The following is a 14,537-nucleotide window of genomic DNA, read 5'->3' as shown; positions in this document are numbered from 1 at the left end:
AATTTATGGCCAACTCATACATGTGGTGGTAAAATACAAAATGGTTATCCAAAACTCAGGCAGTATCTCAATTCAATATAGTGATTGGTATCTTTCCTTCTTTGATTAGCTAGTTCTTGTGGCTCTACAGATGTAAAGCTCGCATGGAGGGGATATTTGAAAACAGGGAGCAAGTGTACTTTAAAGTCAGAACTTTATTATCTCAAATCCTTCATAACAAAATGAATAAACCTTTCATCAGATGCTCAGAAGGTGTGATTTTGAAACAATTTGGATTGATGGAAATGTGTGTCAAGCAAAAGACAACTCAGATTTTGAAATGGTTGCGACCAACTTAGAGATATGCTAAACTCAATGTTGATGGAACCAGCCTAGGGAATCCTGGAAGAAGTGGAGGCGGAGGTATTCTTAGAAATGCGTATGGTCATATGATTTTTTCCTTTGTCAGATTTTATGGCATAAGCTCCAATAATAATCTTGAGATCAGGGCCCTCTCAGGTGACCTTAATTTTTGTATTTAGAGGAATATTACGCATATTAAAATTGAAACTAATTCTAAGCTGGTGGTTAAGTGAAGGGAGAAAGATGACCAAGTCCCTTGTACTAGCATAAGGCTAAGTTGAAGGCTAGCTCGCTGGTGATAAGGATCTCCCATGCTTACAGGGAAATGAATCACGTAGCTGACATATTAGACGAGTTGGGGGCTAATGGTAATGATATTTTCTTTGCAAATAAACAGTCTCCTAAAAGATATTTTGGGAGCAGTTCGAATAGACCAAGCTGGGTTACACATTTTTCGACGTAGATAGCAGCTTCTCACAAGTTTGCTATCCACTTACTTTGTCCTATCTTTATCTTAATCGGGTTGTTTAGTTTTGTATGCAGGTGGTTTTGCTTTGTTTTTGCTCTACTCCGTCTTATTAAGATATTACTTTGTCGTTATCTTGGTATAATGTTTAGCCTGATTTTAATACTGGTTTTAATACTTAAGTTGGGTTTTTATGATTATTTGTAACCTCCAATATTTTGGTTGTAACCACAGTATACCTCTGCCACAAGTAAAGCCTATAAATAAAATGGTACCGTCCTGATCCCCTAAAAAAGATAGGTGGATTCGATTGATTGCCGAGCTAGCTAGGAGCGATGCCTCAAGTTGTGTATATATATGTATACATTTTAGTTAGTTCCATCAATACTGCAGCTAGCTTTGACATCATGCATTGTACTCGATCGTGCATAATCATGACTTTATATTAAGCCTGTTATCGTCAATGTTTTGTTAATCATGCTTTCAAGTTCATCGATCGCCAAATACTCCCTTGGGGACATGGCATGCATGCACGTCATGATTAAGCCGTAAGTGTACAGGATCTGAACCCAACGACTGAATAAGCTAGACTTTTAGAGAGAGAGAGAGAGAGAGAGAGATGAGAGAACTTTTTTCCCATGACTTCTCAAGCTATATCGTGTATATATACCAAACTAATTGACAATAGTTACGATGTCTTTGAAAATTTAGCAACGGGGATATATCATGCTGCATGCATGCATGCAAATTAAAGGCAAATTAGGTACTAAAAAGCATGGTTAACTACGGTCAATACGGACTAAATTGAGGACCTTTGATCTTGGATCTTGACGAACGATCATAGTATATAAGTCCTTAATTATTAATTTGTTTTCTCCTTCTACGTACCGCAGTCAGAGGAAACATACACAGTAAATGTTGTTCAGAATCTTTGAAAACATATGCGCGGGCTGAAGTTTTCCTTTTCCATGCGATCGAGAGCTAGCTAGCTTCTACACCTAACTTATTTTCATTTTACAAGGAAATTTAGGACCCAATTCCTTCGAGTAGGAAGATCGGGGACTCATGAGGGTCACCTTTTTCCACTGCTCACGACCCCAGAGTCACGCCAATTAGGTTTTGGCAAATAATAAAGAATTTCTTTTGGAGTCTTTTTCTTCGGGTAAATATATTTTAAATAAGTCATTTTATCCAAATCATCAAAAGATAGATGAATCCGGCCGGTCGTTGAGCGAGGGATTCATCAACTATATACATGATCATGAAGATACTGTCTAATTCCTTTTTATGTCTCATTTTAAAATCTATAATAAAGAGTAATGCAAAATATAATATTAAAATGTATAACTATCGTGCACTTTCTTTAAAAAAGAGTGAGGTATACTATTAAAAAATTTATTTTTTCAAGCGAGTCACATGTTTACTTTCCACCTTTTTAAAAAGAAGCTTGATTTGTGTTTGACAAAGTATTCACGAAGATCCCAAAGCTGAAGGTGCTACACATGGACAGTCCAAACCAAGAGTGGCAGCCAAAGCTCTTCCTCAATCTCGAGCTGCCATACATAGAAATTCCAAAAGCTTAAGCTTATTTTTTAATTCCATTCAATTTATTTTTTTACATGTCTCTGATATCATGCAAAATCAGTACTTATCCTAAAAATTTAAATTTATGAGAAGATATAGATTTTATTATTTATTTTATATCTTAACATACTCTCCCATGTGTGGGCTAGACTTTTCCTCAATTGGTAGTCCAACACATAAAATATTTAATTAAATGTGATAGAACGTAGAGTCAGGATTCGAACTCAAAACCTCTGCTCTGATACCATGAAGAAATAGATCATGGGCCTAATTCATTTCATTAAAAACCAGTTCACTAAGAAAGGTTTACACATTAGTACTTATAAACATGACAAAGACCTTGTCTACATGTAATATGAGATTTATTCCTCAACAATTTACACATATTAAGACTATAAATATCATTTTTTTTTTTTTAAATATGATAACGTGATACTTTTTATCTTATTACAAAATGTTATGTCCTTAACTAATTAGTGTTTTTGTAAATACTTTGAATGACATCTATAACATTTACTGATAGAACGAGAATATATATATTGTACTATATGTTCATAGAGATTAGCTAATAATTATTATATAGATAAATTATCAAGACTAGTTAATAAATAATTAATTATTACATATAAATTAATTAACCTCATTTTACAAGACTGGTTTGTAATAAATATATTAATAAATTAATAAATAAATCAATATTAATTAATTTTACATATATATATCAAGACTGGTTTATAATATTATTCATTTATTATTCTTCTTATTGATATTATTTGTCGAGGTTTGAGGGGAAAGCCCAAGGGTACTGCCGTACTGAATAATTATTCGGACGATATCCAAAGCCAGCCGAAAGCAAGAGTGTCCGAAAACGACGAACACGTACAGTATAAGGAAATAAAGGGCCGCATGGGCCCCATGAGAAAAACGAAGAGTCAACCAATTTGACTTGGAGGGTTTGAACTTATGAGGGCTTGATCAACGGTTTCAAACTACCGGATGTATAACTGGCAAAGAATAAGAAAATTAAAATACCCTGAAATTACGATAATGAGAGCACCCCACATGCTCAGCCTGCCTAATCACGCCATTACTCCCGGCTTTTTACTCCTTTATAATCCACCATGTCCGCACCACATGACCTCACCCCCCCCCCCCCCCCCCCCCCCCCCCCACTACTGATCTCTAATTTCCTCCCTTCAACTAGTACTACTTCTCCCCAAGATCGAAAATGGCCCATCTTTCCATTTTCTTTCTTAGTTTCTTCTATTTTCTATGCTGCAATCCAGGTTTCGTTTTCTCCTCTCCTGTACAAGACCCTGATCTTGTCGTCCAAGAAGTGCACAGGTAGTTAAATTTCACTTTATATATTAATTAAGGATATTTAGTGATCTGTACTATGATTTATGCATGCTGAAATTGTGTCACTTGTTTTTTTTTTTTTTTGGGGGTATAAGGAGCATCAATGCCTCCAGGAGGAACTTGGCCTATCTCTCCTGCGGAACCGGAAACCCCATTGATGATTGCTGGAGGTGCGATCCCAACTGGGAGAAGAACCGCCAGAGGTTAGCCGACTGTGCCATCGGGTTCGGAAAGAATGCCATTGGAGGAAGAAATGGTCGCATCTATGTGGTCACTGACTCCGGCAACGATGACCCCGTGAATCCTAAGCCCGGTACTCTACGACACGCAGTTATACAAGATGAGCCTTTGTGGATCATTTTCCAAAGAGATATGGTGATTAAGCTGGAGCAAGAGCTTGTCATGAACTCCTTCAAGACCATCGATGGTAGAGGTGCCAGCGTCCATATTGCCGGTGGGCCATGCATTACTATACATTATGTCTCTAACATCATCATCCATGGCATCAACATTCATGACTGTAAGCAAGGAGGGAATGCCAATATAAGGAACTCCCCTCACCATTCTGGTTGGTGGACCAGATCGGACGGTGATGGAGTGTCCATCTTTGGCGGGAGGCATATTTGGGTGGACCATTGCTCACTGTCTAACTGCCATGATGGCCTCATCGATGCCATCCATGGATCCACCGCCATCACCATCTCCAACAACTACATGACTCATCATGACAAGGTCATGCTTTTAGGCCACAATGACGCGTACACACAAGACAAGAACATGCAAGTTACTGTAGCCTTTAATCACTTTGGAGAAGGGCTGGTACAGAGAATGCCAAGGTACGTACTACGTGAGGAGGAAAATATTCAAAAGTAGAAATTACAGATGTACCCTTTACTTCATTCAGAAGTACATAAACATAGTATTTGAGGGTCTAATTTGCTTTCAAAATTATTGCAGGTGTAGATTTGGGTATTTTCACGTGGTGAACAATGATTACACTCACTGGGAAATGTATGCCATTGGAGGGAGCGCTGCGCCTACAATTTACAGCCAAGGCAACAGATTTCTGGCACCCGATTTGAGGTTTAGAAAAGAGGTGACAAAGCATGAGGACGCACCAGAGAGTGAATGGAGGCACTGGAACTGGAGGTCGGAAGGGGATTTGTTCTTGAATGGGGCATACTTCCTGCAGTCGGGCGCAGGAGCATCATCCAGCTATGCCAGGGCAACTAGCCTGAGTGCAAGACCATCTTCTCTGGTGGGCTCAATGACCAGGACTGCTGGTGCACTTGGGTGCAGGAAGGGTTCCCGCTGCTAGCTAAAATGATCACGTGCGCATGAGATCCCGGCCTAGATATCATTAATATGAGTGCGGGGAAGCAAGTACAAAAATTAAGGAAGAGATCAAGAATATTAATCTCTCTAGATGTAGCTTGTTTGCCCGCAGTTTATCATATATAATATTTATGGCCACGTGAATTAAGGAGTACTACTAGTAAGAAGTTAAGAGTACTGCTTCCAGCTTCCTTCCGCCTATAGCTTTATAAAAAAAACATCATGGATCGATGCTATGGCAATTCCTGTCTAATGACACGGAAGTTATAAAGTGCCGATTTAGTTGACATTTGTCATGCATGTTTCAAATTAACGCCGACCCCTCTGCACTTCCCAAAAGCACCCTCTGATCATTTCTGTGGAATCTTAGTATCTTCCAACTTTTCCCGGTCTTCTCATCATGACGTGATCTACCAGTGGATGCGTCATGCATGCGTGCGTCGGACGACTCAAGAGTAGTCAAGACCAAGTTTGCTATGAGAAAAACACTTCATACAGTAGCAGCAAGCTGATCAGTTTTAATGACATTTCTAAACTATGAGAACAAAAAAACTTCATACAGTAGTAGCTGATCAGTTTGATTTTCATGAGTTCGTGACTGAAATGATAATTTCGAATATAAATAGCAAATAAAAAACAACCAAAAAGGAATAAGTACTGAAAGTAGTACTGATGAGTACTCATGACGTTGGCTAGCTGGTTCAAGGGGTACTAATTAAGATTTTTCAAACATGAGTGCATGGTTTGGGATATAGGATATATATATGTCGTTGATGATGATCAGTGGCTCAATGAATTATTCATGATCAGAAAAAAGGACATTATAATAACGTACGTAAGTCGAAGTCAGCATCAATGAACATTGCTCCAAAATTAATTAGGAACGTAAGTCCGCCGCGCTGCCACTAAGATCTTCAAAAGCAAGCGATTGATCATTACTACGTACGTATCACGAAATAGAGCATACACAATATTCATATATAGGCAACAAGGTGGTTTTACCATGATTAATGGGTGAATAATTAAAGACATATGTCGGAATAAACTTTTTCCCTCCTTTATCCTGTCGTCAATCTGCAGATCATGAATTGCCCCGCTCGAGGACCTAATTAACTTTAGATGAAGGGCACGAGCTGGCTCCTCTCTCTCTCTCTCTCTCTCTCTCTCTCTCTCTCTCTCTCTCTCTCTCTTTCTATATATATATATATATATAATAATCACTATTGGACCTAAGAGATCGTGGGTCTGATGTTCCCATGCACGCACGCCGGAAAACATACAATAACTTTAGTTACCTTTAACACTGCATGATAAACGGATTTTTGGGAGCAAAATAACTATTTTAGACGAAACCAAGTGGATTTTTGAGACTTTTCGATGGAAATAGTCATTTTAATCGGTTGCAAAAATCTATTTTTCTTGTAATATTTCACGACACATCACTTGCTAGTTAATTTATTTATTTCATGCATATCATCAATTAGATCAATGATCTCTGATCATCTACTTTTGCTCATGCAATGATATTCATATTCATGCAAATTATGATTTGTTCTGTATTTAACGATCCATATTGGTTAAAGTTAAATGGCCTTTAATTAAGTTGGTGAAATTGCCCGCCCTTTCATTTTGCATTTGATGAGCTAGGCTCTTTCATGTCAAACTCATGCCGTTGAGTGTGTGTATATATATATATATATTTATTGCTCATGACAATATATATTAATGTTACACATTAAATAAAATTTCTATATATAGTCATTTTTACGTATTTTATTAATGTAATTAACTATATTAATTTTTTAATATAAAATAATTACTTATAACTAATCAAATTAGTGGAATGTATAAAAAGTATGCAAGAGTGACTATCTTTATTCAATTCATGATCATGATCTGGTCCATGGAAATTTAAATTTAGGGCTAATAAAAAAAATAAAATAAAACAAGCAAATTAATTTATTTGAGAAAAATAAATTAAAGAGTATTGCTTGAGATTATAACTTATAAGGTAATTATTATATATAAGCAATGCACCGTATATAATGCATGAATGCATGGGTGCATATCAATTATATTATTATTTAGTACAAAAATTTTATGTACAGTTATTTTTGTGTACTCTTTTATATATTCTAGTGATATGATTGGTTGTGTATTAAAAAAAATTAATCTAACCAATCATATCAATAAAATACACAAAAAATATGTAAAAATGACTGTATTTAATGTTACTCTATTTAAAATATGCATGCATGCCAAATATACTTAAAAGATCAGAAAATTAATGAAAATTATTGTTCTTTCTCCCAAAATGTCCCATCTACATGTACAACTCAGAAAATCGATCGCATGGCGCACGTGCATACATTTAAAAGTAAAAATCGAAAAAGTTATTTAAACAATCAAATTAAGGACCGACTCCTAAACTAGAAGATCGGGTCCCTTTAGTATTTAAACGGCTTTCCCCTGGATTGAAAATCTGACACACGTACGTACGAATTAATCATAAACACATGCTGCACGTATAAAGAGTCACTCGTTGCCAACAACAAGACGATCTCAATCTCGTCTCTAATTTAATTTAGAAGACGAAAAAGCCCGCGACGATTGCAGCACCAGCGGCAGCAGAGACCTTGAGGGCGGAGGCGCTGCTTTCTGTCGTGGGTGCGGCTGCAGGAGCTTCATCACCAGTAGGTCCAGCTGCGGGTCCTCCAGTGTACTCGCTGCCTGGGGCGGGAGGAGAAGAGACGTCAGTGTTGGGGGAGGAGGCATCGGAAGGAGAGGCGGCAGGTGTGGAGGTGGGAGTAGCAGAAGCCTTGGGCGAGGAGGATGGGGAGGAGCTGTTGGGGCTGGATGCTGATGACTTGGGAGCGGATGACTCTGAGCCTTTTGGTACTGGGGCAGAGGAAGGTGACGATGATGGAGTGGTGGGTGAGGATTTCGGCGTGGGAGAGGCCTTGGGGGAGCTCGTTGGAGCTTGCTCGGCTTGGGCTGCCACCACTACTCCAGCAACGGCAATGCAAACCAAAGCCAAAACAAGAAACTTACGAGCCATTATTATTTAATCTTGATAATGTTGTTTGTCGGTTCTGGCGTTCTGTTAGGAGAGATGAAAGAGAAAGATGATTCTAAAGATTGCAGTAATTCTCTAAAGATATATAGAGAATTAACACTGCACCAAAGAATGAGGGGAGACGTTAGAGATGAGAAGGGAATATATAGGGTTAGGCGTAGGAGGAAAGTTAGGGAAATGTATGGAGGAGGGTGAAGATGGAGGGTGGCTTTTGCATTTTGATTATTATCGATATAGTTGGTTAATTAGTCGGTTATAGGGCAAAGGATAGGAGAGAGAGGAGGGCTTTTGGATGACCGGCCGGATTTGGTGGTCTTGGGGAGGATTTGCGCGGGTCTTATGTTACGAGAAAGTGCCAAACTTGGGTTTTGTATCACAGCCGAAATAGATACTCCAGTTGTAAGTTTAATCTGATCATTATACATCATCCTAGCTCAAAATGTACGTACGTACAAAAATTAATTAACTGTATTCGATCTAGTAATTTTGATCTTAAGAATACACACACATACATAAAGATATATATTAACCTTCTATGGGGGATCAATTTATAAGGCTACGTTTGGATGTCAAGATCACTTCAATTATAGGGGTGTTAAATAGTGTTAACAAGTCGTGTTTGTATTTGTGTTATGTTAAGACATATATATTATACCATATGAGTAAATCTAAACATGACTAGTTAAGTTTATCGTGTTAAAATATCAAACCCTAACACGATCCATTAACATAATGAGTCGTGCCATATCAACTTATTTTAACTCGTTTATGTAAATGAATTGAATACACCCCAAATTAACTAATTTGACTTGATTAAATTTAGTATAATTTTATATGAATATTAAAATCACAATATTTATAAAAAAATTATAAAACTAATTACAAGTTTAAAATTACAATCTAAACAATAAAAATATCAAAATTAAAATTATAAAAATGTTACTTTTAGATACAAGAGTATAATTATAATTATAATTTTATTAACGGGTTATAACATGTCAAAACAGGTTGACCCATTATCAACCTATTAAATAATCGTATTTTAGATCAACCCGTTTTGACCTGATCTCTTTAAGGTTAAACTCAAATCCGCTATTATCATGTCGTGTTCATATTGGATTAATGGGTCATGTCACATATTGCCACTCCCATTCAATCTATCTCAAACCAATCATTGATGGAACCTACCCTTAAAATGTTTAAACCCATCTCAACATATTTCATACATTCAAATACATATCACAACCTATTTATATTCAAACGTATCTCAATAGGACTTACAAAATATTATTATTTACAGATCAACTCAAATTATCCGATATCACCTCAGCATATATTTAAAAGCAAGAATTAGTGACGATTAGAACACATGATGATCATATGGATTGAGTTACTGTATAACCTTAATGATAACTTGTACACACACGCAGAGATTATTAACGCCTAAAATCAGCACAAGAGGCGCATTGGAAGAGAAGAAAGATTCATTTTCGACCCTGTTGAGGTTGTTCGGGTCTCGATTGATGTGGTATGGAGTCTTCGACTATAGTTTGGTGCAACTATACGATGTCTGTGTATATGTCCATGATAGTGAATAATAAATAAATGAAAAAAAAAATAAAGAGAGATGGACACACAAATTTATATGGTTCGATAATGGGCTTACATCCATAGGAATTTGGAGATGAGATAATTCACTATAATATGCATGCTTTATAGTCTTTCATAATCTCTCATCTTTACTATACAATAGATATCAGAAAACTATCTTATGATAGAGATCTCGTTGCTATGGCTCTTGTCATGAGATTGAAGAAACCAGCTTCTAGCCTCCGGGATAAGTCTAGCCAAACAATCATTGAAGTCGTCTGTATCTATTTCCTTTTATCTTCTGTCTTTTACTTTATTTCACTTCCCCTTTACTTGATGTCACTTCCCTATCTTCCTCGCGATACTATGCACTCTCAGCTTTTTTTCTCTTTCCTCCCTCTTCATGTTCTTTCCTCCTAATGAGTCTCCTCTTAGGCTAGGCCTAGTAAACACCATGGGAGTATTGTATTTTATCCCTTCCATAGATCATCGGGGATTACATGTTTGAAAGGAAGTACTACCAATTAGGTTCGTTAATTGATTCATTAATAATCACGACCTCGAACACAACTACGTACGTATAAATATATAAATATATATGTGGTCGACCAGTAAGGTTTCATACATGTTTTTAAGTCACCAATATTAATTAGAACGTATAAATCATGTGTAATTTTATAATATATGCATTGAATATTTTAATGATATGTGGTATATATAGCTTATATAAATAATTAATATTATTGTTTTATTTATAGGTATTTTAATTTTTCTAACGTATTACTACAACATTTATGATCATATTATGATGAGATCTTTAATTTTCGAAGGGTAAAAAAAAAAAAAAAAAGGCAATGAACCCCAGTTGAAGAAAAAAATGATTTTTTTTTTTGGGGATGAATTCTAAAGCAAATTCAACTTTAATTTTCGAAGGCAGAACAATTTTGACATCGTGAAAACGACAAAGAAAATTCGTGCCGTTTAACAGCGTATACTCAATACTGTACTGTAATGTAACCGCACCCCGCCCCAAGGGCCAGGCCCCAGGCATTTTGAAAGACCCGGACTGGAAATTGACCCGGAAATCACTTTGCGAGGGAGAGCGCTCCTCTGCCAATCGAAAGACGGCAAACAAGAGCTTCCCAAACACAAATTCATGGCAGAGGAAGCCGCCCCGGAATCAGGATCCGGAAGCTTCTCCTCCGCCGTCAACGGCGGCAAGTCCATAGAGGAGTGCCAGGACATGATCAGACGAAGCCTTCGATGTATATGCTCAAGACTTCTCCATTATTTTTCTAATAGAAAATTAATCTGATACATATAGTCGGGGTTTAGGGTTTTAGGAATTTATCGCGATTTCAATTTCTTTCCTTTTTTCCCTTCTGCTGAATACGGGTAGCGAAACATGGACTGGTTGTTTAACGGACTTCGTTTCTTCGTTTTTTCCGTGACAAGCTCCGATGGTGAAGTTTCTGAGGGAGCATTTGGAGAAAGCTGGGTGTGTGGTTGGGGAAAACTTCATCAAGGCTGTCCATTGCGACAAGCAGATCAGCGGCGGCTACGTTCGTGGCGAGGGGGTATTATTATTTTTTTATAGTTAAAATTTACAACTATAATTGATATTTTTGTATTTCAATGTAATCGGGGTTTAATTGTTTTAATTCGCTCAAATTATGGTACTGCTTTCAAATGCTAATTTTATGCGTGTGGCTTTTAATTTTAAAAAATGTATGTCATTTGGTACCCCCCCTACATAGCTATTGATTGGTAATTGACTGGTATCTACTTCATAACCAAAGTAGGTATACAGGGCCAAAATGAAGTTTTATCTTCTCGGATGTGATCTTTCTGAAATTGCTTACATAAAGAGTTCCTTTACAATCCAGATTTGGTTCACAAAAGAGTTTATTATAAGCTAATTCTCTTGAGTGTGTAGGGGTAATGTGTTGCTATTTTTGTATGGACCTTTTGTAGATTGTGGTGTGTAGTAATCACATGAGCATTCAAGATGAGGTCAATCAAGTGGTGATACATGAGCTAATTCATGCATATGATGACTGTCGTGCTGCAAATTTGGACTGGGCTAATTGTGCTCACCACGCTTGTAGTGAGGTTTGCATTAGTTGTGATGAAATTTTTTAATCCATATGAATTTCTCATTTTTTATAAAATTAAAAATGCTCGTGTTATCTATGTGAAACAGATTCGGGCTGGTCATCTAAGTGGTGATTGCCACTACAAACGGGAGTTGCTGCGGGGTTTTACGAAGATAAGAGGCCACGAACAGGTGAGTTTTTCTGTTTTCATTTTAAACAAGTTCTTTAGAAAGAATCTCCATCTCTACTTTTCTCTTCTCCTGTATCTGCTAGCATTGAATATTTTCTTTTCATCACTTTAGCTATATTTTCAATTGTGATTTCTGCAAAGACGAAAACACTCAGCTGTAAGGCGGCAGTGGAACAGACAGGACATAATCTTTTATTTACATGGGGAGTTAGGTGTTTAGCATAATTCTCTTGATTTGACATCACCTGTTACAAATGGAAGTATTCCTAACTAACCTTTATCAAAGGAGCATGCCACTGGATACAGTATGCTTAACTTTAAGGTATGAGAAGCTTACCAGCTTTGTGGCAGCTCAAAAATTCATATGCAAGGCTCAAGTGCTCATTACCTTACAGGAAGTCAACTGGGTATGATATCTAAATTTGGGCATGTGAGGGTGCTCCAAGGAAACTGATTCAACTTTTGGTTGGATCCAACACCGGAGTATTTGGTGTACCTGTGATGGATGTTTCCTTATTAAAGTCATATATTCTTCGAGGAATCTAACTTTATAATATTAAAACCAGAGGTGAAATTTTATAGTTTATTGCCATCCCAGATCCCTAGCAAGGCGGTAGTTACTTTTATGGCTCTATTTGAAATATTGGGTTTCTATACACACCCTAGCAAGGCAGTGGTTTTTTTATGGCCCACCTTTTGATATGGGTTTCAATCATTCTGTTAGCTGAAGAATTCAGCAATGACGATTTTAAATACCTCCTTGCTTCAGGGAATAACTTAGGCTGATTGAAAGTAACCCGCATTACTCCTGAATGCAACAATAAGAAGAATTTTTCCTCATGTTATTGGTATAACCTAAGTGAGATCTTTGCTCTCAACCTAAAGGAAAGTAAAGTATCTTAACCATATGCTCTGAATACTGTTGAGGACCTAGAAGTACATTCCCATAGTTCCCTTGTGTATGCATTGTGCACATGTATATATATTGTGTACTAAGTTCTTGTTTTATTTAAGTTTTCACTGTTTTGTATTACCAACCATGCTTCACCAATTGATGTGATCCGTTTTCTTTAGATGTAGAGAAAAGGCAGGTCTTTAATAGGGGGAAACTAGGAGTGCATACTGTCTAGAGTTTTTTTTTTGGGTGAGCAAAAAAGGATAAACCGTATAGGATTATTTCAGGCACAGTTAATCTTTGTCTACTTGCACAACACATGCTATACACTATGTACTATACAATATTTTAGGCATTGTTTACATGTAATTAACTTGGTTGTCGGTTTCATTTTGAATTTTGAAGGACTGTGTGCGAAGAAGAGTCATGAAATCAGTAATTGCTAATCCATACTGCTCAGAAGCAGCTGCAAAGGATGCCATGGAAGCTGTCTGGGATGTTTGCTACAATGATACGCAGCCCTTTGACAGAGCTCCCTGAAACTTGCCAATTGCTATTTGCCAATGACGCACCAACTGTACCTTCCAGTTTTCTTTTAGGAATGGTGTTGTTCCGGACACTGACTTCGAAGGGAGTAGTATGCCCTTATTTTTTGAGTTGATCTGACATTAGTCAATCAGAAAGTTCATTTGATTGAATGGCTTTTTTCCCATCCTCTTAGATATAACTGGAGGAAGAGAATTTTACAATTTTTGAACGTTATGCATTGTATGCAAATGATTGATGTTATTCTTAAAGACATTCAAAAATAATAATCCAGTGAAAAATGTTTCAATGCTGATGGAATGCTTCTGTCATGCAAATGATGCATGTTATGATGATTGGGATGTGCATGTTTCAGTGCTTGTTGGAGTGACAGCTGCCTCTGCTGTGGTTGCTGGGTAAGTCATAATTCATATAAAAGAAGGTTGACTAATATTTGGCAAGAGGAAACAAAATCAGTTAATGAAAATGTCGGGCAACAATGAAGTTCTTCCAACTTTACGTAGATGGTTCTGTTGTACCATTGAGGTTCCAAAAAAAGAGCTTCAGGCAGAAACACTATGATGGTTCAATAGGCATAATTTCAGCAGCTTCAATAATCTGCTGGCCTTTTCTTCATGTGTGCTAGTTTGCATTTGTGAGGTTGCCACTCAAACCATCTAGCTGATTGATTGGATGACTGGCTGAGCCCAGTCTTCAGTCTTCTGAATGGTACACTTTATTTCAAGAATGTGGACTAAGTGGCATTATCCATCTATCTTTATACCTCTTCATAGTTTATACTTGTAGAAAGAACAAAAAGAAACCCCAGCTAAGCCTCTAAGATTCTACTTTTTAAATTTCCGTGTTAGCTAGATTCATGTATTCATTATTTAAATGCATATTTATTTTTATTTTATTTATTTATCTTTACATCAGTGGGTCCTTTCCTAGTCTTATCATCTTCATAAAAGGTGGCCAGAGTAAGAAGTTTTGCATAGCATATAGGGAGTTGGGAGGGAATAGTATGGAGAAGGATTAACATGAAGTTGGGGTTTGTGCTTAAGATGATAACTTGCCTC

At 37.0% G+C, this 14,537-nt stretch overlaps 3 protein-coding genes across 3 annotated transcripts; 2 read left to right on the top strand and 1 right to left on the bottom strand.

Annotated features, from left to right (window-relative positions):
• Positions 1-3,557: 3,557 nt before the first annotated feature.
• Positions 3,558-5,376, top strand: LOC122302679 (pectate lyase-like). Its single transcript, XM_043114065.1, has 3 exons — positions 3,558-3,736; positions 3,847-4,587; positions 4,709-5,376. The coding sequence occupies exons 1-3, from the start codon at positions 3,621-3,623 to the stop codon at positions 5,067-5,069; spliced, it is 1,218 nt and encodes a 405-aa protein (XP_042969999.1). The 5' UTR covers positions 3,558-3,620; the 3' UTR covers positions 5,070-5,376.
• A 2,294-nt stretch (positions 5,377-7,670) lies between these two features.
• Positions 7,671-8,144, bottom strand: LOC122302210 (classical arabinogalactan protein 11-like). Its single transcript, XM_043113344.1, has one exon. The coding sequence runs from the start codon at positions 8,142-8,144 to the stop codon at positions 7,671-7,673; it is 474 nt and encodes a 157-aa protein (XP_042969278.1).
• Positions 8,145-10,796: 2,652 nt separating this feature from the next.
• On the top strand, positions 10,797-13,772 carry LOC122302681 (mitochondrial inner membrane protease ATP23). The gene is made up of 5 exons (XM_043114066.1): positions 10,797-11,017; positions 11,208-11,329; positions 11,727-11,864; positions 11,956-12,039; positions 13,339-13,772. Exons 1-5 carry the CDS (start codon positions 10,909-10,911, stop codon positions 13,471-13,473), a joined length of 588 nt encoding a protein of 195 aa, XP_042970000.1. The 5' UTR covers positions 10,797-10,908; the 3' UTR covers positions 13,474-13,772.
• Positions 13,773-14,537: the final 765 nt, after the last annotated feature.

Source organism: Carya illinoinensis, chromosome 3 (assembly GCF_018687715.1).
Source record: "Carya illinoinensis cultivar Pawnee chromosome 3, C.illinoinensisPawnee_v1, whole genome shotgun sequence".
Lineage (NCBI taxonomy): Eukaryota > Viridiplantae > Streptophyta > Magnoliopsida > Fagales > Juglandaceae > Carya > Carya illinoinensis.
This window is presented reverse-complemented; position numbering and strand designations above follow the sequence as displayed.

Excerpts from the sequence above, each read along its gene's own strand:
- LOC122302679 (XM_043114065.1), top strand. The coding sequence starts at position 3,621 with ATGGCCCATCTTTCCATTTTCTTTCTTAGTTTCTTCTATTTTCTATGC. Across the intron at positions 3,737-3,846 it reads GTCGTCCAAGAAGTGCACAG|GAGCATCAATGCCTCCAGGA; the intron begins GTAGTTAAATTT and ends TGGGGGTATAAG. Across the intron at positions 4,588-4,708 it reads CTGGTACAGAGAATGCCAAG|GTGTAGATTTGGGTATTTTC; the intron begins GTACGTACTACG and ends AAATTATTGCAG.
- LOC122302210 (XM_043113344.1), bottom strand. The coding sequence starts at position 8,144 with ATGGCTCGTAAGTTTCTTGTTTTGGCTTTGGTTTGCATTGCCGTTGCT.
- LOC122302681 (XM_043114066.1), top strand. The coding sequence starts at position 10,909 with ATGGCAGAGGAAGCCGCCCCGGAATCAGGATCCGGAAGCTTCTCCTCC. Across the intron at positions 11,018-11,207 it reads GATCAGACGAAGCCTTCGAT|CTCCGATGGTGAAGTTTCTG; the intron begins GTATATGCTCAA and ends TTCCGTGACAAG. Across the intron at positions 11,330-11,726 it reads GCTACGTTCGTGGCGAGGGG|ATTGTGGTGTGTAGTAATCA; the intron begins GTATTATTATTT and ends GACCTTTTGTAG.